Below are 26,302 nucleotides of genomic sequence, written 5' to 3'. Positions count from 1 at the left end.
TATGGTAATACCTGGTTTCAAAGCTTTTAAAGATAGGATGACGTTGTTGTTGGGAAGGAATGTCGCTAGGTTCAAGTTAAAGTCTTGTCTGATTTATTGCTCCGAAAACTCGCATGTATTAATCAAAGAACGTTACTAAAAGCAGTCTGGCAGCTTACTATCGTGCAAATAAAAAGGCATGGATGACACAATCTTTATTTAAAGAATGGTGTTTGAACTGATTCTTACCATCGATCTAGCATTATTGGTTGGAAAACGGAGTTCGTTTTAGAATTATTCGCTTGATTGCTTATTATTCGTTTATGCTCCAGCCTCTTCCCCAGCATCATGATGATCTACCCCAATATGTAAAGGTAGTGTATCGTCTACAATCGCTGTCCACAGAAACACAACTGCTGTCCTAAAGCCAATGGATCAGGGCGCTATAGCTACGTTCAAAGCGTTTGATTTGAGCACGACTGTTTCCCAAGCTGTAGCAGAGATAGAAAATGATGCAGTAACCCTTCATGGTTTTGGAAGTCGTACAACATTTTAAATTGCTTTGAAAACATTAAATTGGTTTGGAAAACGAAGTGACAGATATGAGTATGCATGGTATGTGGAAAAATGCATGAAAAAATTAGAGAACAACATCGAGTCATATGCAAATCTTGGACAAATTGGTGTATTTCAAGCAATAGCGGGTATTGTCAATGAGCTTAATTTAGATGTTGCAGTGGAAGACAATCTTGAATTAATGGATTATGCCGTCGGAGAACTAAAAGATGAGGATTTAATAGAATTAGAAGCTCTGCAGAATCTGAAAGAGATAGAAGAAAGAGCGGAAGAAGTACAAAAGAAAGTTCGCGGTGTTTCAAGGAGCTCAGCTGGTGTATTCTCCAAATGCAATGCTGCTGTATTGGAACGTGAGGCTAAAGAGCCAAATAATGAACGTTTTAATAAATTTGAATGTGGTATTAGTGAACTTTTAAAGTTTATAGGACATTTATCAAGTAAAAATGAAGATTAAAAAGCGAATCACACTTACGAGTTTCTTTTCGACTGCTATATCCACGATCTCCGCCTTTCAAGTTACAACATCTATTTCATCGTCGTCATCTCCCTTACCCTGATTCTCTACAGGGCTAGACAATCAAATAAACATATCATTGTATGTACATATGCATTATTTTTATAAATAAACTTGAAATTTGTTGCATAATTTTTATAATTTAATAACGTTCCCTGCGTAAGCTCCTTGTTTATCCACCAATTCGCTTAACGACACAGTCATCGGAACGGACCTCAGTCGTAAAGTGAGGAGTACCAGTAGTTTAAAAACAAAGTCTTCAATTTGGAATGCAACCGTTTCTATTTTACATAGACTTGAAGTATGAAAACTGCACTGGGCGTGCATTATTGTAAAGATAATCAACCTCTTTTTAGTGCAGCTCTGTGTGACCCACATATTATAAATAGTTAAAGCCAAAATTTCACAAAGAGAAGCATTATCGTAAAACCTACTGCCTATGATTCACCTCGATATTAGATTTTAAATACCTACTGAAGAAAGTTCTAGAGTTCAGAGGAATTCATAGATCAATTGGTTACTGTTACACGGTGATAAAAATGCAGTTCCATGTTATTTGATTGGTTAAATTATAGAGACATTAGGTATTTTTGGAAGCAGGAGCGATGAAAAATGAGGAATGCCAGGACTCGAACCACGGACCTCTCGAAATCGCGTCGAGCTTGCTGACCACTACACCACGAAGGCATGCTAAGAAGGAGTGAAATACCTTATGCAGCCCCCTTTTAAATTGCGACTGGGGATTAGGGGACCCAATCGCTAAATCCTGGTGGTGGAGAATAATCATTCACCACCCTTTCAATTTGAGCGCCGCTGTAGACACATTAGGTATTTTTTGGAAGCATGAGAGATGAAAAATGAGCAATGCCCTCGCCGGGACTCGAACCGCGGAATTCTCGAATACGCGTCATGAGTGCTGACCACTACACCACGAAGGCGTGCTAAGAAAATGGGAGAAATGCCTTATAAAAATATATTTATATATGTGCGTGTTATTGCCTGTCAACGTTTCCACTATCTTGAAATCAAAGTAAATTTACTGCTTAATGAGTACATACGTCCGAGATTTGTAGCCTTATATTCAGCAGATTTTCAAGTTCCTTATTTCACGACTAGCTTAGTAAGACAGTGCTTCAAAACCAAAACTCTGTAAGAAAACGTAAAATGCGCATTCATCAGCAGAAATTGTTATCGAAATTTTAATAACTGCTTAGGCTTATACGGGAAGAATTAGTGCACAACTGTGTGACACTTTGTGACATCTTTAGTTCATCATTAAAAATTTAACTCGTATTTATTGCAGTTAATAAAAATATGCACTAAATACCGTGATTAACTGCATAAATGAAATTGTTTTCGCTAAATTCAAATCACCATGTTCTGGGAGTACTTATAGTTACGAATTTCAAATTAGTGGAATTTCTGATTAATAGTTTATCTTCATCTATTTAGTTTATTAAAATTACTATTTGTGCTGAGTGGCTGAAAAGAAGCTTAATAACTGAATTCAGAATATGCTAAAACAAAAGCTCGGTTTTGAAACAAGCCGGCATTCCATAATTCCATTAACTTTCGAATTTCCATTCGGATAGATACAAAGTGTTGGAACGTGGATTGAATTTCAGCTAAATAAATACATGCATTAGATATTATTAAGTAACTCTGACGTGACTCCAGCCTCGGTTTTTAGAGTTCGTACACCCGCCCTTCAATTACATTTAAAGAGGAGATGGAGGGAAAAGTGCAAAGCGAACATATATTTAATAAAAGGAAAATAACAGAAGAATGGATATTTGCAAGATAACGTTTTAATCATGTAGGTCTATTAGAGGTTGGAATGTTCAGTTTGTACAAAATGGTCTTCAAAGTTGGAGAGTTGTAAATTTTTGATAAGGCACCAGGTTTACAAATGGATTCCGATAGCAGTTTGGGAGATTTCTATCGCGTAGAACAAATATTGAATTTTTGTAGGTAAAAAGTGAAACATTTGGCTGCCATCCAATCAGCGGCATGTTTTCTAAGCCATGAGATCGTTGCATCGCTGTTAGCCACATCGCTCAGGTCACGTGTTAAAACTGAAGGGAAAGTTATAATCGTTATATCTCAGAGTTTCCCAAATTTTCAAATTCTGCTAAGCATTTCGAGTACTTATTATAATAAACTTTTGCTTCATACTTTATCTTTTTTACTCTATGTAATAGTGAGATTTGAAGAACATAAATTCCGCATATTTAGATACTTTATTTTTATGTAGTATGTCAAGTACTTTCCTTGCCGTATTTGAGATCATCTCAGTTAAACTCCTGAATAGTTTTGTATGCTGCTAAAGGCTTCTACATGCGTGAGAGAAAGACGGAAGTAATTCATCAAGAAATCTTTCTTGGATTAGCGCCAATCACTTTTTTATTATATATATAGTATATGTTACATCGCGCAGTATTAAGATCTACGTCAGGTTTTTCTAAAAATGCAAAATCGTTTTCCCTGCCAAATTATTCACGTTGCATGATCTCCCAGAATAATTTCTCTGTGTAAGAAACAAAGCCCAATAAAAATGAGTGTAGCAAATTTCGTCGTAATTCAGAGATATAGGATTATTTAATTATTATTTTGGCTGCTGTGGAAATCAGTAAACAGCTTCTTAAGAACTGCAGAAAGATAATTTTAAAACGGTGAACGCGCAGCGACTCTTTAAGTATTGAAATTTTTATAAAAAGCTTCGAAAATTAACATTTCTCATTATTTAGATATTTCATGTTATTTAAATCCATACAAAGCTATATTATAGTCATCTGCTTCAAAGTGGGATGGTTTTCTTCAGAACTTCCTAAATGTCATAGTAATACTTACTTTACACAGCGAGAGATGTACAAATTCTCTCCCAAACCTGACTATTTTTTGACAAACTGGCGATTTTTAACTGAGTCGTAACTGAGCTCATTCGTAAGAAGACTCCATAAGTGTAATCTCGTATAAATTATGTACAGGATGTTGAGGTTGTCTCAGACTGAACCTAATCGGGAAAACTTATAACAGATGCTTATTGAAAATGTCCTAGTTTTAGAAAAATGTCTCAAAACCAATCACCATTACATTGGCACTGGATGTCTTAAAATCGTTTTGTTTCTGAAATTAATGTTACAATATTTCTTAAAGAAGTCTTCCACTGAAGAATTCATCCTATGACGGATACTTCACAAGAAATTTACGAGATATGATTTCAACTACTTGCCCATTTTTCAACAATTCTGCTTATATAGTTATAGGACAAAACGTAAAAATATACGTCTTCAGCACTCGAAATTTTTCTATTAGCTTGTATTGCCAAGCAAGATGTAAAGTAACCGGATAATTTTTGACAAAGATGCATCGGTTTTTATTTTATCTGTGATTACTGTATTTTAACATGCTTGATGTTCTAAGAAATTAACCTGGACTACTGTAATTTTTCCCAGTGAGAGCAAATTTTGATTCGTTCAGGGATTATTTTGGTAAAATAATTTATTGCAGGGATTCTAAGATTTTCTGACTCTATGCTTCTCTTCATTTTGAAAAATATTCTGCGAAATTCTGAAAATCTTCGCCTCCGTAACAAAGTAATTCGTAAATAGTATTATACTATTATATTGCTTTGTAGTGCAGAGAAACGAATGAAAGAAGCATAATTATACTAATGCTGTAATTAACATTACATAAGAGATAAATACAAGGAAAAAATATAATAAACATAAAGTTAACAAGATAGATCCTTCAACCTTGAATATTCAGAATATCCGGAAAATACACACACACACACACCATCATATATATAACAAATTCGTATTTTGAAGTACATAATCATATAATAAATTATTGCTGAATCGGCGCAGCTAAGCAGTTTCAAAAATAAGGATATTTGGCAGTATAACGTTATTTCGCTCCTTTCCGAAATTTCGAGTTGCTGTTTACAGACGTACTTACTGATAGATACTGGATATAAAATGCAAAACAATAAATAAAAATAAAAATGTCAGTCGTAATTCTCATGTATGTATTCATGTAGGGGTTCCATTTATTATATTATATCATGTGGGTATCAATCTGTTTATTTTCAGTTAGTGTTTACTCACATTTTTACAAAAATTAATGTAATAAAAGAATACGTTAATTTTACCCCTTGATTTCTCGGAACAGTGTTTTATCTATAGACAACAAGTTACTTATTTACAAGTCCATTCTCAGACCATTGCTTTGTTATGCAAGCCCAGTATGGGCACACACAAGAAAATCTAATAGACAAAGGCTCCAAGCATGTCAAAATATGGCAAATAACCAGCGCCGCATGGTATATCAGAAACAATCGTATACACCAGGAGTTAGGGGTGGAGCAACTTAGATCTCATTATTATAAATTAGCAAAGAATTTTCATGCAAAACAGAACACAATAGATAATCCTAGTACAAAAATATGTAACTATGACTATAATAACCTGGATAATATGGATAGGCCATTGGCCCAACTGAATACCATGATTATGTAAGCTTAGTATCACCTGATTACATGTACCATCATTTTGTATGTTCTCTCTTTACCCTCTGCACAGTGTCTGTATATATGTTATTTAATTTTGTAGTTAAAGTATGTATTCCTTATGTTTTTATTATTTTGTATATATAAAAGTATTCAGATTGTGAAATTACTTGTATGTATACTTACCATGTGTGTGTCATGCCTCACCAGTTCACCTGCTTCTGTGCCAATCCTTCATACAGCTTACTTTCCTAATACTATCTATTGAAAATTAATTACTTTAGTTACTTAAATTAGTAAAGTCATGTTATTAAGCTTATTAGTTCATAATAGTAAAAGCTAAAATATATTATTAAAAAATTATGATGACTTGCCATATAATTAACAAGACTAGGAGTTAATTAAATGCTTAATTGCTAAGTTATCTTCATTAAACTTCGAAGCTACAAAAATATTCTACAGGGGGTAGAGCCTAAATAGAGTGTGTTAAGAAGTCACTAATATAACTAGAGCGTAAACGATTTGATTAAAGCATACTATGCTAGTCTGTTGAAATAGTAACAAAGCGTCTTCGGTGAAGCATCGAATCATTCGAGAGTAAAATAATATTCAAACGTGCCTCAAATCTTTTCCAAGAATGTTTCATTTGAAGATCAAAAGTTAAATATGTATTATTGTATTCAGGGTTCTCTATAGGAATTTAGAAGCTAATTTTAACAAATCTCATTATTTCGAATGTGAATAATAAGTCTTACTTCTTCAAACTAATTTAACATTTACGTTTGAGAAATCTGCTACATAAGTGTAATAATATAAGCATAATATCCCAGACCTCCAATCTCCACTGTCAAAACATCAGCGACGCACAATCTCAAAATCTTCGAGTGCGTGTGAAAATAAATTTTTCTAGTACATAATCAGAATGCGTACTTGTTCCTTTAAAAGCGTTAAAAATCTAATCCTGTCCTTTCTATCAGTACGATCGTGCATAATAATCGAAACCCAAGAGTGAAAATTCTATCTCTCTGCTTATGCTAAAAAAATATGAGGGCTGCTTTAAAGCGACTAGTAACTCATGGAGAATTCTCTCTCTTTCTTCAGGTAAATAAAAATCTAATTCTTCCCTTTTTTAGACAAGCTTTTTGTCTTTGTAAAAGCCTGTTCTTAATATGAATGTATTTGCTTATGGTTTGCTTACTAAGGAATAATCTGAAGAGTACCTGTGTCATGATATGCCTTCCTGCTTTGTCTAATTTGCAGCTGAACTAAATATTGCTTAGTCAAGTTTGTAGAGACATAAGGTATTTTGAAAGCAAGGAGTGATAAAAAAACAGCAACGCCTTAGCCGGGAATCGAACCATGGACCTCTGGATACGCGCCCAGCATGCAGACCACCACACTACGAACGCATGCTAAGAAGGCGGAGGAAATACCTTATATATTCCCCCTTTTAAAGGGCGACTGGGATTTTACGGGACCCAGTCGCCAAATCTTGGGTGTGGAGAATCATCATCCACCACCCGTTTTAGTTCGGATGCCACTGTAGAGACATTAGGTATTTTGGAAGCAGGAGTGATGAAAAATGAGCAACGCCTTCGCCGGGAATCGAACCACGGACCTCTGGATACGTGCCTAGCGTGCAGACCACCACACTACGAAGGCATGCTAAGAAGGCGGGAGAAATACCTTATAAGTTCAGCGATTAGAATAATTATATAATATTATTTACTTACTAGGATAGGATGACTTAGAGCAAAGTATTTTTTTTTATTCGTAGAAATAATTTGCATTATAATGTTCTTGTCTGTATACTGGAATGTTATCCCATTTTGCACAATATAATCAACAGAAACATATATATAAAACTGTAGAATAAATTACCGCTTGGAATTTTACTGCGATACAAGTTTCTTGATATCTGAATGGTAAATATTTTTTTAGTCTCATTTAGTGGTATCGGCAGAATCAATTTACATCGATTTACTCGGATTTTCGTTTCAATTTTAACATTTAATATTGGCAAGATTAAAAGCTTCCCATTTTTTTTTTTGAGTTATTTTGAACGCAAAACAATTTTGGAATTGCACTAAATCTTTTTTTAATTTTTCAATGTGAGAATTTTTGTAGAACATCAGCTAAATTTGGAAGAGCTAATGAGAAGAGAAGCGGAATAAAAGTTTGAAAATTTATTAATGAAAGAATCTAATCTTAAAAAATTTACTAATAAAAATATCAGATTCCTCTGATTAAACAACTTTAAATTCGGAAAAGGAAACAACTGGAAAATACAGATAGCTAAGAGATCTCTTTCAGAAAACAGAAAAGTCTTTAGACACTTATTTCCAAGGAGACGCTCTGAAACTGAATTATTTGGAAACGTATACTTCCAAGAAATCTTTAATATTTAAACCATGCCTAAAGTGTACAGAGCATAGAAAATATAAAGCTTGGCTGTAGCATGAAAGTTAAAAGTACCCTGAGCAAATGAATTCATATTTTTAATCCTTTGATACGAAACGTAGCATGTTAGATAGTATAAAATTAAATTAGCATTTAAGAGGGCATAAGTTTCACAGTGATACATAAAAGTGGCAACGATTTTATTTGAGGATTACTTTAATGTTAAAGAAATAGATCTGCCCAAGATTTATGGAAAGTCAATTTAAAATGCCTCATGAAATGATTATCATCTTCCTTTTACGATATTTTACTGGCAAAGAATTAAGGAATTAAGTTTAAATTCGATTATGACTGGAGCATATTTCTAAGTCATGTAAAATTATTTAGCAAAATTAAAAGCGATGTGATGCTTCAAATTGTGCACTGTCCGCCGCAACAACTATATTTTAATGAGAGAGAAAAGCTGTAAGATCTTGTAGATTAATAGAGCTAAAAGAGATCTGAAATTATCTCAAAAGGTACGCTTGGGCAAAAGAGAAAGTTTTGAAAAGAATTTGAGGAAAATCATGAGCAAAAGGAATTTCTCTTAAATGATATACAATTAAAGTGAATAAGGTGAATCTGATTTTTTCAAAATCTGATGTGCCTTTGTGCTGATGATGTAACATAAATAATGTTATTGCTGGCTTGAATTAAATAAATATATTTTTATTTTTATTTATGATAGTGTATGTTTTTCGTTGTTCTTTATATAATAGTAAGAAATGATATAAAACAAATTTGTTCTAATAATTCTGTAAAGTAATATTTAAATATGGGTGCACATGTATGTGTGTGCATGCGTGTATATATATACACACATATATATAAAGAAACATAGTAATAGACCAAAATTAAAAACAATTTTTTAACCAGTCCTGAGCTATATCTGCAAGATTGAATTAAATTAAAGTATCTAAGTTTAATTTACTTCCAAGTTAAGTACTAATTTGTACTTAAGTTAAAATTAAGTTGGAATCAAATTAAGGCAATTCCTCAACAATATTAATAATGGCAATCGTAGATAAAAGACTTCATCAAGTAGAACTAACTCGAAAAATAAAAATAAAAATGCGAAAAAGAAAAAATGTACAAAAATTATAAAAAGGAATCTCCTTTTACTGAATTTCTAATTCAGAATGCATCAGGGTAAAATGAATTAACGTTTCATAAAAGTCGATTAATATGTTTCGAATACATGTTTCGTTCTTCTGGTGCATTTGAGAACAAAAACCGAAAAAAGATTCAATTAAACTTTCATTTAAGACATTGAAAATTAATTTAAAACCGAAAGCTCGATTCTCCAAACGCATCCAGAATTCCCTACACGCATTAGCAACACTTGGGAAAAAGAATAAAACATTACATAATGCCAAATTAACTACTCAAAAAAAAAACTTTTTGCATTACGCAAATTGACCATTAAAAAAATAAATAAAAGATCGGTCAAATAACATTATATGTAAATCCGACATTCAAAAGCAATTACAAATTAAAGAGCAGAACACATACACTTTGAAATCAAATTGTCATTTAAACAACACTAAAAAATTAGGTGGTCCCCTTTTATGAGATCCTAAACTTTTAATACCAAGAAAACGAACATTTTTCAGAAGAGATTTCTATAAATAATATAAAATCTAATCTGAGCCTTAAACAGCTAAACACTGAAAACCTATATGAAACAAAAATGGAACAAAACGTAAACTTATTGAATTCTAAAGACAACCATATTTTTTCAAACTGTGTTCCTTGCAGAAGAAAGTTCAGTTCAAGCTACTCTGGAGAAGGAAAAATTTGTACTTCTTGGAAAATGTATGTGATAAGTTTCAAAGTGTCCAATAGCAAAACAAAGTATTTTAGCGGGTATTCAAAGTGTCCTATACTGTTAAACGTTGTATGCGGTGGTGCAAAACGCTGGCTGCGGTCTGTAAAAATTAGTGTCAACTCCAACATGGCGGCGGAAGAAACTTTCTAAAAGATGCTGTGCTTTGTAAAATCTTATAACGCGATAACAAAACTGGCTTAAAGTTGAGGAAAAATAAAAAATTCATATAAAAAATAAAAGACTTCAAGTACTCGGGGTGCAGTTCGTCTTTGAATCCAGAAGCCCCATCTTTTAGTAAAAATAAAGTTTGCTAGTTTGTTTAAATTGAAAAAGTAGTAGAAAGATAGTATAAATAATAATTAATTATTATGTTTTTGATATGCCATATATATATTCTATTGAAACAGCAGCAATAAAATAAAAAAAGTAAAAACATTGCAGACTGCATGGTTGCTGTTGAGAACTGAAATAAGTAAAATTTTAAATATTATAAAATGGACCCAGCAATCCAAAAAGACAAACAAAAATTTTATATTTCTTGAGGCATCATCAGAGATCACAAGAAATGCAAAAAGCATAACCTGTGTTTGCACATAGATATATGAAAATTTTCACTGGTATTCAAAAATTTGTTTTATATATAAAAATTTTTATTTCCTTAACTTTTGACTAAAAGTTAACAAGTTTATTTGAAATGCTATACAGAGCGATTGCTTATAAATAGAAACTGAAAGATTAAATATAATACACCTAACACAGATCTACATTCTGAGATAAATAAAGCTGAAATTATGCATGACAAAGAAGGTTACAAAAAATTAATAACGCAGGAGAAGTTCGTATTATTGACTTTCATATTACGTGTGGTTTCCTCGAACTTATATGTCCCGAAACAGTTTCATACTATCAATGAAGTTAATTGATTTCATGCTGAAGAAGTAACTTAAACGAATCCATTATATTGTCTGAAATGCATTGCGATCTTAGGAGAAAAATTTCACCATGAAACAAATCTTCCAATTATATCCTATGAATTCTTTTTATGGGGTTAATGTCAGGATAATTGGCAGATCACTATATTCATTCAATGCCTCAGGTTTAAAATAAATTCCTCATCCAAGTTTCCTCAATGTTGATGCCAGTTATCATTCATGAAAAGTCTTCAGCTATGGATACTGCAAACTGCATTCTCTATGAATTTGGATTACTGTAACATATATCTCCCCCATTCGTCTTATACATGGGTCCGTATTGCAATTACATTTCGTTGGCATTATGTTAATTGTGTTTACCTGAATAGTTTTAAATTAAACTCCATTAAAATGTCTTTTATAAACATTGTGTCATTTTTTGGCATTAGAATTTTAAACGCAGATTAATGTTGGTTAGTAAGAGAAGAACTCTTTAAATCAGAACATATATACAAATTTATTTTATTTTATCTGAATTTACTTTTGTTAATGTGATCTTAAGCGTCCTACGGTTTATAAAAAATATTTATACAATGCACCGAGTTGCTATGAAATTACTTAAAATTTGAATACTTTCTAGAATATCAATAAAAGTGACTGCGTTATATTATTTTCTTGTTGCTAATTTAAAAAGTTTAAAAACTCTGTTTTTAATTTTAAATATGCGTCACTGCTCGGAACCTTTACGAAGCGATGTTAAGAAAAGCTATTTCAAGAATACCGAAGTAGGTTAGAGTAATATGCTTTACGAGATGAGAGAATATGCTTCGTTGATATACTTTTACTAAAGATAACACAGAAAAGGAAAGATTTAAATTTATTGTTTGCATCCATTGAGAAGAGGTTACCTATCGATGGTAACATGTTCTTAGTTTGTAGATTTCTGTTTCATTTAATTCGGTGGAATGTTTTAAGAGAATAAAAAAGACGTCGAGGTATCCAGTCTTACGATGGCGTTAATGCCGATGAGGAATTCCTTAAAAGTGGCGTTAAAGCAGCAGAGTTGGCGTAACTGGGAGAAGAAAGGGAGTTGAAGGTTTTTCTCTGGGGTAAAAATCATTTTACGCTTAACAGAGAAAGGCGGCGATGCAAAGAAAAGAAAGGCAGAAACCATAAAAAGGAACACTTGACTTCTAGCTTTCAAGAGAGCAGAAAACAAACAAAGCCATCTCTGCGTTGCCAAATACTTTTTCTTCGATAACGAAGGACTGTATTTTTTTTTGGCGTGAAGGCATTTCTGTTGATGGAAGAAAGCAGTATTACTAACAGTTTTCTTATAAAGAACTATCTGCAACATAACTTACAGCTTCTAAAACTTTATAAGGCACTTTCAAATAAAAAGGACTTTGTTAAGATTTGGATATTCTTTATTCAGATTTGATTTTGTGTCTGCCTTCTGTTAACCGTTTCAAATATCTTTATTAGAAAACAAAGCACTGTATTAGCTAAGTTATTTATAACTGAAGCCGTCTTTTATCTTATATAAAAATTTATAGAGTTTCTTAAAATATACTTGTTGAGCAATTATGTCATAAACATCTGTCATTTTTAAATTATTGTTCGGGTTAGTGAAGAATACTTTGCAATTATTGATTTTAAATCATTACAATTTAGAGACCAAAGATATAAACTGAAATGTGATACAATAGACCTGCAAAATTTTAAATCCTATGACAGGAATTAAGTCTTTGAAATTTCGAATGCAAAAAAATTAAAATGAAGCATGGCAATTTATAACAGTCATCTTATAAAATATTTTTCCCTCCTTTCCGCAATGCCTTCATGGTGTAACTGAAAGCACGCTCGACGAGTATTCGAGAGGTCCGTAGTTCGAATCCCGGCGAGGGCACTGCGGATTTCTTCAGTTTCCTTACATCGAAAAATACTAAAATGGCTCTACAAGTGGCGCTCGAACTAAAAGGTGGTGTGCGATAATTTGTCACCATCAGGACTTGGTGATTGTGTCCCCTAATCCCCAGACGCCCTTTAAAGGGGGAGTATATAAGGTATTTTCTCTCTCCTTTCCGCATCCCTTCGTGTTGTAACTGGAAACACGCTCGACCCGTATGAGGGAGGGCCATGCACATTAACACGTTTCAGCGTCGATATAATCTTGTGACTCTACAAACTAAAATCCTGCAAATTAAATGCTAACAGTAAATTCTTATTTTATCTCAGAAACTAAAACCAGACTTTGAATCTACTTCGAAACACTATACAACTTACGCAAAAATAGTGACTAATCTTTAATCGTAAAAAGAATTTTTATGCCAGAAAATTTGAAGTCAAGAAATTTTTAAGTTAGACTGTCAAAAAATATGGAATTAAATATCAAGATAGAGAGTCTTAGATATTTCAAATCTCAGGAACTGCGAGACTCAAATATGCTATGTTAGGTCTCTTTTGGAAAAAAGATATGAGCATTTATATATCAAGTATGTGAATTTTTATATGTCTTATCAAATAGGTAAGAGCATTATTAAATAGGCAAATGTATTATGATGAGTTGTATTCTTTAGAGACGATTCAGATCTCAGGCAATCAATGATGATTTTGTGCAGGTGAGTGGAACGATTATGAATACAGGCCATAGTGTCATATTCCGTTCTGAATCCTTGGATCCTGAAACAGTAGTTAACATCACTGAGGGGCCTTTGTCATACAGGTATCGTTTCGAAGAAATTCACTTACATTACGGGAGGACAGATGATAGAGGATCAGAGCATACAATCGCTGGTTATTCATTCCCAGCAGAAGTAAGTATAAAAAGAAATATTCATGCGTAATTTACTCTGTTTAATTTAAATTTAAATGAATCAGTTTCCTTTTATTGTACATTATCCTAATAAAAGTCACTTTTCATCAGTTGCTTTTGATTACGTTGCTTTAAAAGTAAAATTTAATGAGTATTGATTAAATGCACAATGCACACTGTTTTTCTCTTTTACACTGTGAAAGTTATTGTCAAGAATTTAAGAGCGTTTTGGTTTGAATTTATAGGAATATTTCTGTTTAATGTTTCAGAGTTATCTTTTTTCTTGAGCATTTATTGTTGATTTAAAGTAATTAATTTTTACTGGAGATAATTATTATTTACTATGTTGAATTATGTAATTGAAAAATATCGCTGTTCTACCTTCTTAAGAAAATATTTTTCTTATAATTTTAAAACTTTCAAATATATACTTTTGTAATGTGGCTGTAAATATCCATAATTTAAGCAATGTTTTGGAAAATAAAATGCAATTTTGGTTTGCGGAGAAAGACTGAAACCATGAAAGGGGAAAAAATGCCAAATGCTCTATACTTCTAGTTGTTCCTCATTCGAAAAAACGTATTTTACATAATTTTTGCAATTATTGAATTTAACTACATTTAGGTTTGATTTCAGAGATTAAAACTTAATTCATATTTTAGTGATGAAAGTATCTAAAATTTATTAGAATTTTAAATAAATATTCACAACTACATTTCACATCTAATGTCTGTTTATATTGCAAATCAATAATTTTTACCTTCTTAAAAAGGTTAAGATATTGTAAACTAATAATTTAGACATAATTTATTTTATAACGATATCTTTCTGGAAGAATAGCTGCCTTTAATGGAGTCCAATAGAACATTTTATTTGACTCATATATAAAACATAGCCCTCCGCCGATGCCTCTCTTCAATAAAGATCTTAACTTACTCGCTGTTCTTTATTCTTTCTACACCAAATACGCTTTCCGTCTTTAGTTTATTAGAACGAAAGAAAGGGCCGGAAAGTGGGGGACCTCTCTCCTTCTCTCTCTCCACTGTCGATGTAATTGAGCATTCTTTGGTAAAGGATGCCGCAGAAACGCACTCTGATGAATTCCTGCTGAATCTAATGCATATTGCATGTGGATTTCTTGCCTCTTCTGTCTTTGACAGTAGTCGTATATCATTACAAGAACTTCTACCAACAAATTATTCCCGGCTAATGGGCATCGTCCAGGACAATGTAAAAAGAAAGCAGAGTTTGTGGGCAAAAATATATGTACATTGCAGAAATGCTTTTAAATAAGAGCTATAAGCTCTGAAGTGGAACTTATACACTTCTAAAATGCTTAATGCAAAACTTTGGATTTGGGGTTATATATTCATTTGATTTGACTTCATGCACAATGTTATAACTTATCCTGAAGATGCTACAATATAACCTGAGAAAATATATTAAAAATTGCTACGCAACTATTTCATAAGCAGAAAGGTAGTTCTTTCAGAACAGAGAGAACAAATAGAAAAATCGCTTTAACAGTGCTCCAGTGAGAAAATTAAACAAAACCTGTTTCATCCGTTTCCTTTTTACATGGAAATAACTGTTTTCTATGTTTACTATTGTTTCATTTGACAATGCCATTCATTAACAAGAGCTCAAATCTTGAGAATAACAGTTTTGTAATAAAAATACTTTTAATTCTTACTAATATAATTAAATTCTGGGAAATTTTATAGCATGTATTAGTACTTCTTGTCTAATTTTCTTGTCTTGTTTCTTAAATAATACCTATTTATTTTAAGTAATTTTTAGCGTTAAGTGGAATTTCTGACGAAAAGTAATGAAATATGACTTAGGTTAATCTCTGTTTCCCTAATCATTCTGTGGTTAGTTCTTAGTATAATTATGTTTGTCGTATTACTGCAGCCTTTGCACTGCTGATAGTTTAACTTACTCTACCTTCCTTTCTTGCTATCAGTAGTGCTTATAAAAAAAATTTATTTATTTGAAATTTGAATTGAAATCCAAAGTTATCAGTAAAATTTCAAATATCATAATTCTATTTAAAATTATTATATTGCTTAATAAATAATTATTAGCTGCAAATCAAAAAATAACCTGACAGTCAGAGACGTATGTGTACACATGAGTGTGAAATAAACTTCTTTTGGCGCAACTCTGTTGAAACGGAAGTAGCTGAATCATAGCTGTCTAGTTTAAAGCATTAAAAACTGAAACTCGAGAACTTGAAATTGCACTGAAATGAATTATTAAATTATATGTTCATACTTCTGCAGTAATAGAGCTCTAAAATAATAGTACTTCAAGCAGTCGTTACATCTCCTTCTCGAGCTATAAACTGGAAAGAGAAAACTTGAAATAATTTAAAGAATCATCTTTATAAGTATTTTTGAGTTGAATTAATATCATATTTATACAGTGTAAATGTATTTGAAGAGTGCGCTTACAGTAAGGACAGAAGATGAAGGATTTTTGATAAGAATACCATTTGGGTGTTATATTAAAATCTTTAATTTAGTTTATTTATAATTTTGAATGTTGTACTATTATTTGCAGTAAATGATTTATACAGTTTCGTCTTCTTTGGTAGCATACATTGTACGAAAACTATAAAGATTAAAGAAACCTTATCTATATAAAGGTATATAATAGGTCTTATTAATTACAAAAGGTATTGTTGCTATGTCTTGTTAATTACGACAGAGACTGAGCAAGGATGTAAAAGATCCTTTTATTTAACTCCAATAAAAGTTAACAGAAGGCACTGCTTGTGCTTACAGAATAGCCAGCATTTATGGCTTAACTCAAAAGTAAGAAATTTAAATTAACTAAGTGAAATGTTAAGTTAGCCAACAGATGCACACAGATAGAGAAACGCGCAAGTTGGCTTAGACATAAATCGGCGTGACAAGCTTGATGGCGAGAATACCGCAACGCTGCAGATGTACTGCTCTCAAGAGAATCAGTTAGCAAACGTGGCCTTCAGAAAGCGGAGCGCGCTCTAATTCTACCCTCTAAAACCTTCCTTTAAATACTGTCTCTTTTTTTGCCTCATTTGAATACACGCAAACTAGAAACTTGCATTCCAGCAAGAAAATGGAAAGCGAGAAAGACAGCAAAGGTAATTAAGATAAAATAACTGGTTAGTAAAACAAAATAAATCCTTAAGATTCAAGACATTAACTTTGTTTTACTTAGTTCTCAAAACAGTCCTGTTATTTCTGCATTAAAACAGTCCTGTTTTTTTTTCAATCTGCCATGCTTTATTTGTTGTGCATTGAGTAATTATGTATTAAGCACAGATGATATGGCAATGTTTCTTCTGAAGTCATGAATGCAGGTCTGTGAATTAATAATTTAATAAGCTTTAAAAACAGCCATCTGACTATTTTATTATTGCATTAATTTTTGTTGAAAAAATAACTTTTCATGAAGTTACAGATATTCGGCTACAATTCAGACTTATATAACAACATATCTGAAGCTTTGGCAGTACGGAGAAGTGAAGGCATGGTGGGAATTGCAGTTCTTTTACAAGTATGCATAGCATTTTAATTAATTTTTAATATACCATTTTCAACAAAAGAAGAAGTTTTATATGTTTGCAAAATTGTAATTTCTTGCAATGTAAACATGGGTCGTAAACCATTTGACCTAGTAAAGATGAAAATTTGTTGTAGCGTATCTTCTATAAGTCAACTTGTATCAAAGCCATAATAAATTTTGCACTTTATACGCTCTAAACATGAAAATGTTATGGAATGCATGCGTGACCTAATTGTCAGTAAAAGTTTTTTTATGTGGCAAAAGCAACCAAATACAGCTTCTTTGAGGAACATCCAATGAAACAAATTAAGGACGTTGAGAAAAAAGGAACAGCAGTGCCGCAACGAAACAGTTTTCTCTTTTGTAATCAATAGAATAAGACAGGATATGAAATTAAGTACCTAATCCTCTCAATTCTCTCTTATTTTCCATTAAATATAAAGCAAGCGGCTCAAGCTTTATGTTTTCATTTTATTCACATCAAATTATTTTCTGAATAAGGAGCATCTTCACATATTTATTTAAAAATATTACCCAATTTTAAATAGTCACTGTGCTTTAGAATTATATCCTTATAATACAGATTTTAGGCTTGGCAAGAAGATCAACTCCCACGATTTTTCAGTTTTGCTTAAAGCACTAATTAAAAATGTTGTTATTTTTTCTCCCACAATGAGTATAACAGTTAAGCAAGCCATCCTAAAATACTGGTCAAAAACGATAAGGGAATAAAACTGTATACGCATTGCATTCTGACAGAAAATTGGAAGCTTCCCTGAAAAGCATTCCAGGGCATTCATGTCTGCATTAATATCTTTGATTCAAATGTTTGATTTATTATTTATCACCCTTCTTTCTTTTAAGACTTATTTTGCTCATTTACAATTTGAAAAAAAAGGAGGATTCACACTATCATTCCAAACTTTTACCATCTTAGTTTATTAAAATATTACACTGGGTATCACTGTTTAATAAATATATTAAAATTTTAAACGGAAATGACACGAGAATGTAATCATTCTTCTTTTTTGCGTCAGGTGATGCATGAAACATTTTTTTATAGAAAAAAAGAACAATTTTGCGAATAATAAAATCTGCTTCTTCTTTTTAAAAAACTTTATATATTTTCTTATTTCCGCGGCCAGTTAATTCTTAATTTTCTTTCCTTATTTTCATTTTCTTAGCTATGTGAATATTCGATTCAAATGTCCTCTTTATATTTTGTACAGTCTTCGACTGTTTATTTGAAATTGAAAAGTAATTTAATATTTTAAATACCATAATAAATGCTATAATTGTTTGCCTTTTGTACATCATATTCCTCATTTTCTATAAGAGGAAAAATATTGCATACATGTTTTAATTTTAATTTAAAATCTAAATTACAAGAATGTGTTTATTTTAAGAGCAGTTCTCGAAAGAACTGAGTTTATCATTACTTAATTTTTACTAAAACTTTTTTGTAAAATCTAATAATTTTGATGATTTATTCAAAATACCTAGATGACATTCATATTGTGCATTAAGAATGCTTATCAAAGTTCTTATTAACTGTTTCTTGATTTACTAGCTGCTTGCGAGGTTAGCCGCTTAAAATAGTAATTATAAAAGAAGAAAAAATATGTAAATGATGTAGAGACATTAGGTTTCTTTTCTTTTCTTTTTTTTTTTTTTTTTTTTTTCTTGAAGGACGAGAGATGAAAAACTAGGAACTCCCGCTAGGAAGGCGGGAGAAATACCTTATTATGATTTCAAAGGGCCCAGATGGCATAACTCCAAAAATGATGTTTTTAATTACATATATCGTAAAATAAATGCATTTTAATTTAAATCAATTAGATCAAAATGTTAAAAAAATTATTAAGAGCCGCGTTTCTTGCTTTTAAATCGCTTAGTTCATTAACAAATAATAGATTAAATACAGAAGTTAAGTAACTTACGTTACTTAAGCAGCAACACACAGGCTCGTGGGAAATAGGAATATTTTTATTTACGGCAATTGACAACACATTGCTCTGAAACAGCAGAGTTTGTTGATTAAATTTGAAATTTTCAGTATCTTGCACTTTGCCGAACGGCAATGCATTTCTTTTAAATCGTTTACATACAACAAAGATAAAAACGTTTTATTTCGAGCAGCGGCAACGCATTACTTTTAAATCACTGAGTTTGTAAATAAAAAATTCATGAAATTGGCACAAAATATGAAATAAGTAAAAAACAAGTTAGAGCTTCGATTTGCGCATGTACGTGTGGAGAACTAAGTGTTCACATAGAACGAGGAACGTACATACATGCAATTTACTTTTTTATTTAATTTTTGAGATAATTATTTAATAAATTGAATAATTAAATCAGCCTATGTATTGGTGTCAACGATTGAAAAATAAGAAATAAGTTGTTTTATAATATCTGTTTTAGTATGAAGCCATGATTTTTGTTCTTTTTGAATTTTAGAATGTAATCTCTTCGTACGCAGCTCCATTTTTCTGCGTAGAAAATGCCCAGAAATCACCTAGTACCAAGTTCAACCTGCATGAAGTGCATTTTTGATCTCTTCTTTTCCGAGATTTCCGAGACTTCTACCTACATCACAGCACCAGAATATGGTTTAGCATTATCCTGGAGCAGAAACCACTCTTTATTGATGAAATGTGGTCTTGATTCTCACAAATGTTTATATAGTAGTCATGCTAATCGGCGCGAAAGTGCTGTATCTCTTCTTAAAAACATGTATTCTGCATGTATATTCATATTTTGAAAATGCACTTCGGTTTCAAACCGAATAAAGCATATATAATTTTAATAATATCTGCGTATAGAATTCAAACCTTTTCGCCGTTTTAAAATAACTTCACTGTTTGAAACGTTATAAAAGAAAGAAAATTGCATAAAAAGCATAATTACTGAAAATTAAACTGCTTTTTCAGACCATTATAGCTGTCAGAACCCTTCGCATAGAAGAAAAGAATATATATTTGCATGTTTAAATGTAATGATGTAAGGAACTCTTTATTGCAGTTTTGAATTTTCTTTTTATCAGTTTAAAGAATGGCATTTGAAAGTAATTTTTGCGTACTAAATTATTGCTCTGCTTAATGAAAGATTATCATGCCATTAAAGTACTATGAATTCTTGATTTCATTAGTCAACAGTTAACATATGCATTAATAATTCCATTTTAAATAGAAATTTATCATATCGGAGCAAAAATGGACGGTCATGAAAAAATGCAATACGAAAGTGATTAAGTCTTATTATCGTTTATCTTTAAAAGATTGTTTCGATAGTTTTGACAAATTAAAGCATAAATGACAAATAAGCTGTTCAGTTAATATTTCCAGGTACACTATAACTTGGAGACTGAATGAAAATGGCTTAAGAACCCATAAGCCTGCGAAGAAACCTTTCATTATTGCAAAACAGAGACTTGAGGAATTACAAAAATACGTAGTCATGCAGGATGGACTGTGGATCAATAGCGTATAGTTAATTGGAGTAATGAAACGACACATTTTTGACACTTAATAAAAAAGCCGCATTTGTACTCAGTAAAACAACCATAGTTAACCCCTGTCGTATTACAGAGAAAGTAAAGCATCTTACTGCAGCTGTGATACGAGGTAGTCTCGCAACTAATGTAGTAGTTCTACTTCACATCATTAATGAATGCGGCCAATCATATTTGTAATGCTTAAGAGAAAAGTGCCCGTTTCAGCTATGAACATGTTTTAAACAATGCTTACATTGCTAAGGATAATAATGTAGTATGTTATCAAGCACGAAAACTTAATTTTCTAAATAAATAAAAAAATTCCTATGACCTGCCCAATAACCATATCTCAGCCAAATTGAAAATATTTGGATCATGTTGACACCGAAAGTCAATTTAAAGAGTACAAGCAGTACTTAATTTACAAGTACTCTTAATTTGAGCTATAGCTTTGTGCTGATATCATCTGATTCCAGTGAATCACCTTGACAAGCCTGTGAGTAGTATGCCCAAGCGATACGCATTATTAATAAAATGTATAGGATTTGCAATTAAATATTTACAATTTATATAATGTGAAATATATTTAAAATTCATTGGTTAATCCAAAATGATTGATATTTTGTAATTTTACCTAAAGCTGTTTTTAAACAAAATTATTTATAGTTTATAAGGATTTAAAAAGAATTTTTTTACATTAGCTTTATAGATTCTTTTCCTTTTCATGCATGATACTGTATCTACAAAAATGTTGTCATTTTAAATCTTAAAAAGCTTTTGGGTTTTTAATAGAATTAATGTTAATTAAAATATTATTTATTATGGTAAGCATTTAAGTTAACTTTTAAAATGTGGTTAGATGCACAAAATACACGCATTCATGAAGACCTTGTTTCATGAAGACTGTTTGTCCAGCGACCGCGAATGTTAACATCCGTAAGTGGAGTATTTGTCCTGTCAGAATGTGTTTTTCCAATCAAACGCCTTTGTATTCCCGTCACGTATTCTCGTCTTTGAACGTACTACGCACTGAAACGTTGAAATATGGCTAAGTGTTTCTGTGCCGTACACTGGCCTGAACAATTTAAGTATTTTACAACTGTTCCTCCATAGTTTAATACAAAATCCAAACACACCTCTGCCACATTTTTACAAAGACGTCCCCTTTATCTGCCAAAGGAAAACACATCTAATACTCCCGCTTTAAATCACAATCAGTACGCAATGCATAACCTTCCCGAATCCTTCTCAAAAGTCTTGCCTTTGCTAACATCAGTAAAGAGAAACAAGAGGCAGTCTTAAATTTTCAGTCAACCCTCGTACTTAACCGTCCGAATAATGTGAATTCATTGCAAAAATCCCCTTGAAAAATGCTAAGAAGTTCGATTATAGCATGAATTTTCTTTATTTTAGTATAAAGCTACGGTGAGTAAAATTATGGTGGCAACTGCATAAGAAAACGTTTGTTCAGTAAAGTTTTTGTCAATTTTTTTTTTTTTTTTTTTTTTTTAGTTTTCTAATTTTGAAAACTGAAATGACACCACATATAGTGAAAATCTCCCTAAGATGACAGCTTGTTATTTCATATGAATTTAGCTTTTTGTGGAAATAATCGCCTTAAAAACATAACAATCATTGTTGCTGAGTACTATTATTTTTGCGTAATGCTGTTATAGCAGTTATGAAGGGAAAAATGTTTTGAGTAAAATATCGTCAAATAGTGCAGCTAAGCATAATGCAGTAAAATCCGAGCCTACTAACAGCTGAACCTCATTAACTGCAGCGGTAACTTGAACTTATTGAACAGGGGAATATCATGGGCCGATGTCGTGAGAGGAATGAGCAGATGAGAGCAAAAGTGTTATTCAACAAATTATATTTGCACTCTGTATTTATATTTTACAGTATCCATATTTATTTTTCAGGTGGGAGATTTATCGAATGCTGAACTCAGAATACTTACCAGTCAACTCCATAGGATAATATATAGAGGTATATATTACATTTATCATTATTAATAAATAACTGCTATAATTCAAAATGAAACTAAGGATTATTATTCGAGTGCTCTTTACGTATATTTATTTTAAACCACTAGACGAAGAAGATAATATAACTTATTTTACTATTCCTCTGAAATTCACATTATGAACTAATTTTATATTCATTTTACAACTTCTGTCTACTTTAAGGGGGTAAACATACCTATAATGTTAGAAATGTGATCTGCAGTGTGTTACACATTCCACACTAAGACAATATTTGTATTAGAGTAAGGATAAAACGTCGGAACATTCTCTGTTTTAAAAACACAAACGACCTTGGATGCAAAAATTTATGTATAACTTTTTTCAACTTTTTCTTTCTATAAAAAACTAATTTAACACGAGCCTGCTGTTGGTAGAAAGAGAATATATACAATAATGTAAAAATGAACTGAAATTTGGACCACAGTTAATCGTCTAAATATTGAAGCTGTTATTGGTGTTACTGACAAACACTCATCACAAGCTAATTAAGCTACTAAGTATATTACACTAACAAGCAATCATGATGCTGTTTTCAGACTATCGAGATTAACGTTTCCAAATCAAATAAAACTGCATCAGACTTACAGTTAATCTGTTACTTTTATGCCTTTATGACAACTTCTTTTTCTCGCCGACTTTGTAAGTAGACTACATTCATAATTTAAAACTACTGACAAGATTTGCGACACAAGATTTGTGTTACTTGTTACGAAATTTTAACGGTCTTTTAGCTTGGCCGATGTATCTCAAACCACACTGACAAGATATGCCATAAATTCCTCAAGAATTAAAGTCAGAAATGGAATCTTTAAGACTTCATTAGAAGCTCTTAAAAGTGAGAAAATGGAGCAAAATTCTATCTTAATTTCAATTTTAAATTAATAAAGACATAATCAAGTATAACAAAACCTTAATAATCAAGTATAACGAAACCTTAATAATACAGTAATGGGAAATTAAATGATTAAAGGTGAAACGTTCAATTTTTAGGTCAAGAAGCGTATTTACAGCACTTGTCTGTGAGAAATCTTTTACCTGACACAAGACATTTTATGACATACGAAGGATCTCTGACCATGCCTGGATGTCAAGAAACAGTAACGTGGATTGTCATGAATCGACCTATTTATATCACTAAGCAACAGGTATGCAGAATTTTCAACTAAGATATTGAAAAGAGTTTTCCACTTTTATAGAGGCGCAGTGGGACATGTTTCTTTTTTGCTCCAATTAGAAACAGTTAAACCATGCACATTTATAAAAATACAACGTGACATGTCCATTTTGTAGCAATTAGAAACCAGTCAACAGTCCATATTTATAACTATTAAGAGAAGTTACTAAAAAAAGATTACGGTTATTTTAATTAAATATTATAACTGATGACTGATTATACAAAAGCAATTTGTTTAGTATTAACATAGCAACTGTGGAACAGAAAGCTATGTTCCTTTGCAATTATTCTAGATCATTTACTAAACGCTACTTTGTGCTTTTAGCTCTACATTCTGCGGAAGTTAGTGCAAGGTGTCGAAAATAGTCCAAAAGCTCCCTTAGGAAATAATTTTCGACCTCCTATGCCACTGAACCAAAGAGTCGTCAGGACAAATATTGACTTCCGGAGAGCTCAGGTATGTTAACTTTTCATTCAGAAATATGAAGCATTTCAGCATTGTAGTCTAATTTTCTCCTCTACCACAAGAAGTTCTGAAATTCGCTTTCAAAATTGATTCCCTTCTGTTTCCATCATCCGTTTATGATCAGACTTATACCTTCCTATTCAATTAACATCGAAAGATTAAGGAAAATAGACGATGCATAGCAGGAGAAGTTAACTCGTGCTTGCATTGAATCAATATTTGAAATCAATAGAAAAGCAGATGTTTCTCTTGACATTTCAAAATTAATACGAGTTTCTTCACCGTTTATTTTACGTTCAAATTTTAAGACGTAGCTCATTTCAGTATCATTTATGTAAATGCCAGTGAAGCTTTTGCATTTTAATTTACCTAATTTTAAATTAAACTTTAATTTAAGTAGCAAGAATATTCCACAAGTTTGTATTTCCTATTTCAGGGTAAGAAGTGTCCAACTATGCACAGTGATATGCGCTACGAAGGTATGTTTCTGCTTCCTTTAATATAAACAATTCCAGAATAAAGTTTAATAAATTCCATTATTTCAAATTGTACTTTTCGCTTTACCTTTGAAAAGCGTGTGAATGATGAGGTCGTTTCTAAACCTAACGATGTTCCACAAATAAAGCGATTTGCGAACGGAAATCCATCAACTCTTAGTTCTTTTATAAGGGAAAGTGGGGGCCAAATCAATTTAGGCAAATGTCCCATGTGCTTTTTAAATTAACTCGCGTCGCTCTCATGTTCTCGGAACCCCATTATCCTGAGATCTAATTAAGTGAATGAAATGGCAGTGGAACAGAAATTTCAAAAACAATGTCCTCTCCTGAAAACTTTACCGTTTGAAAAGTAATTGCCTCATTCTACTTACTTTTATTGAAAATAATGCATCTTTTTTCCCTCTTTTCTCATCCTGGAGTACTTAAGGGGAAATAAGCGAAAGGTTTCTATTCTAATAGCACCCAACGTTTCAGTTCAGTTTTAAATACCGTAAAGGCCTAGATCCAATGCTTAAATGTTTAGTTTAGAAAACTTCATTTCTCTGAGGTTACGAAAAGGCATTTCGATCTTATGTGTATTAATTTTAAGAAGTAGAAATAATAGTATTTATGTGTTTTGATAAATTTTTAATTTTGATTAAAAACTAAATTCACCAAAAAGGTTTTAATTTAGATTAAAAACTAAATTCACCAAAATTTTATAATGGAAGAGCTGTGAAATTTGTTTCTGCACATCCGCTATATAAAGAAATAATTCTTTAAAAAAAAAAGAAAGAATATACTCGAGATTTTTCTAAAGAGAATTATCGTGATATTCAGTTACTGTATGTTTTGAAAAGTCAAATATATACAGTTTAATTTTTTATTGTACAGTTTTTCACCTATTCTGTAAAATCTGAATTTTATTTAAACAAAATTTGTCATAGGAGTTGAATTAAGACACTGTATATTTGCAAATTGTTGATTCTTATCTTGATCTATCTACCGTCATAAACATTCAGATCCAATGAGGAAAGCAACATGCGATGCAAAATGCAATATTTATTATTAAATTTCAGAATCAATTAAAAAAATCTAATTTTAATTAGATAATTTTCGCTTGAATGAGCTTTATAAGTTTAAAATGTGAAAGCTGAGATTTAAAAATCTGTCAAGGGAGCGTTGCAATGAATGTTCAGCATTACATATTTATAACTACTATTAATAATTCATGAATGTTTGACGACATTCCATTTAATTTCTTTTCCCTTTAGGAATAGCTTCCTTTTTATCTTGCATTACGTCTTCCTCTTCCATCTAATTTTCAGGCTAATTGAATGAAACTCTTTTCTTGACGATTTTGTTCAACATGTAAATGAGGAGCGTTTCCCTTTTATCAATCTTACACCGAACCTTTCAATGAATCTTGCATACTCCCCCATTTCACAAAGAATAAATACTGGTTTAGAGAGTGAACGGTATAATTAATGGCATTTCTTCCGGTCGATACCTCAGTAGCGTCTCCTACTTGAAACC

General features: G+C 31.7%; 1 protein-coding gene across 8 annotated transcripts in view; it reads left to right on the top strand.

Annotated features, from left to right (window-relative positions):
* Positions 1-26,302, top strand: part of LOC118191115 (carbonic anhydrase-related protein 10-like) — a 164,418-nt gene that overhangs the window by 117,362 nt on the left and 20,754 nt on the right. For 3 of the 8 annotated variants that reach the window (XM_035361907.2, XM_085808680.1, XM_085808681.1), the window contains exons 4-9: positions 13,379-13,573; positions 17,017-17,118; positions 22,546-22,612; positions 23,641-23,795; positions 24,150-24,281; positions 24,727-24,769. In XM_035361907.2, coding sequence (XP_035217798.2) covers positions 13,379-13,573; positions 17,017-17,118; positions 22,546-22,612; positions 23,641-23,795; positions 24,150-24,281; positions 24,727-24,769 — 694 coding nt within the window. The remainder of the gene's footprint in view (positions 1-13,378; positions 13,574-17,016; positions 17,119-22,545; positions 22,613-23,640; positions 23,796-24,149; positions 24,282-24,726; positions 24,770-26,302) is intronic. The other 5 variants (XR_015038790.1, XM_085808682.1, XR_015038791.1 and 2 more) reach the window with 4 other exon arrangements.

This window comes from Stegodyphus dumicola, chromosome X1 (genome assembly GCF_044657685.1).
Source record: "Stegodyphus dumicola isolate Sdum_Otavi_A_Nest chromosome X1, ASM4465768v1".
In the NCBI taxonomy this organism is placed as follows: Eukaryota; Metazoa; Arthropoda; class Arachnida; order Araneae; family Eresidae; genus Stegodyphus; species Stegodyphus dumicola.
Note: the sequence above shows the minus strand (reverse complement) of the source record. Positions and strands in the feature narration are given on the sequence as shown.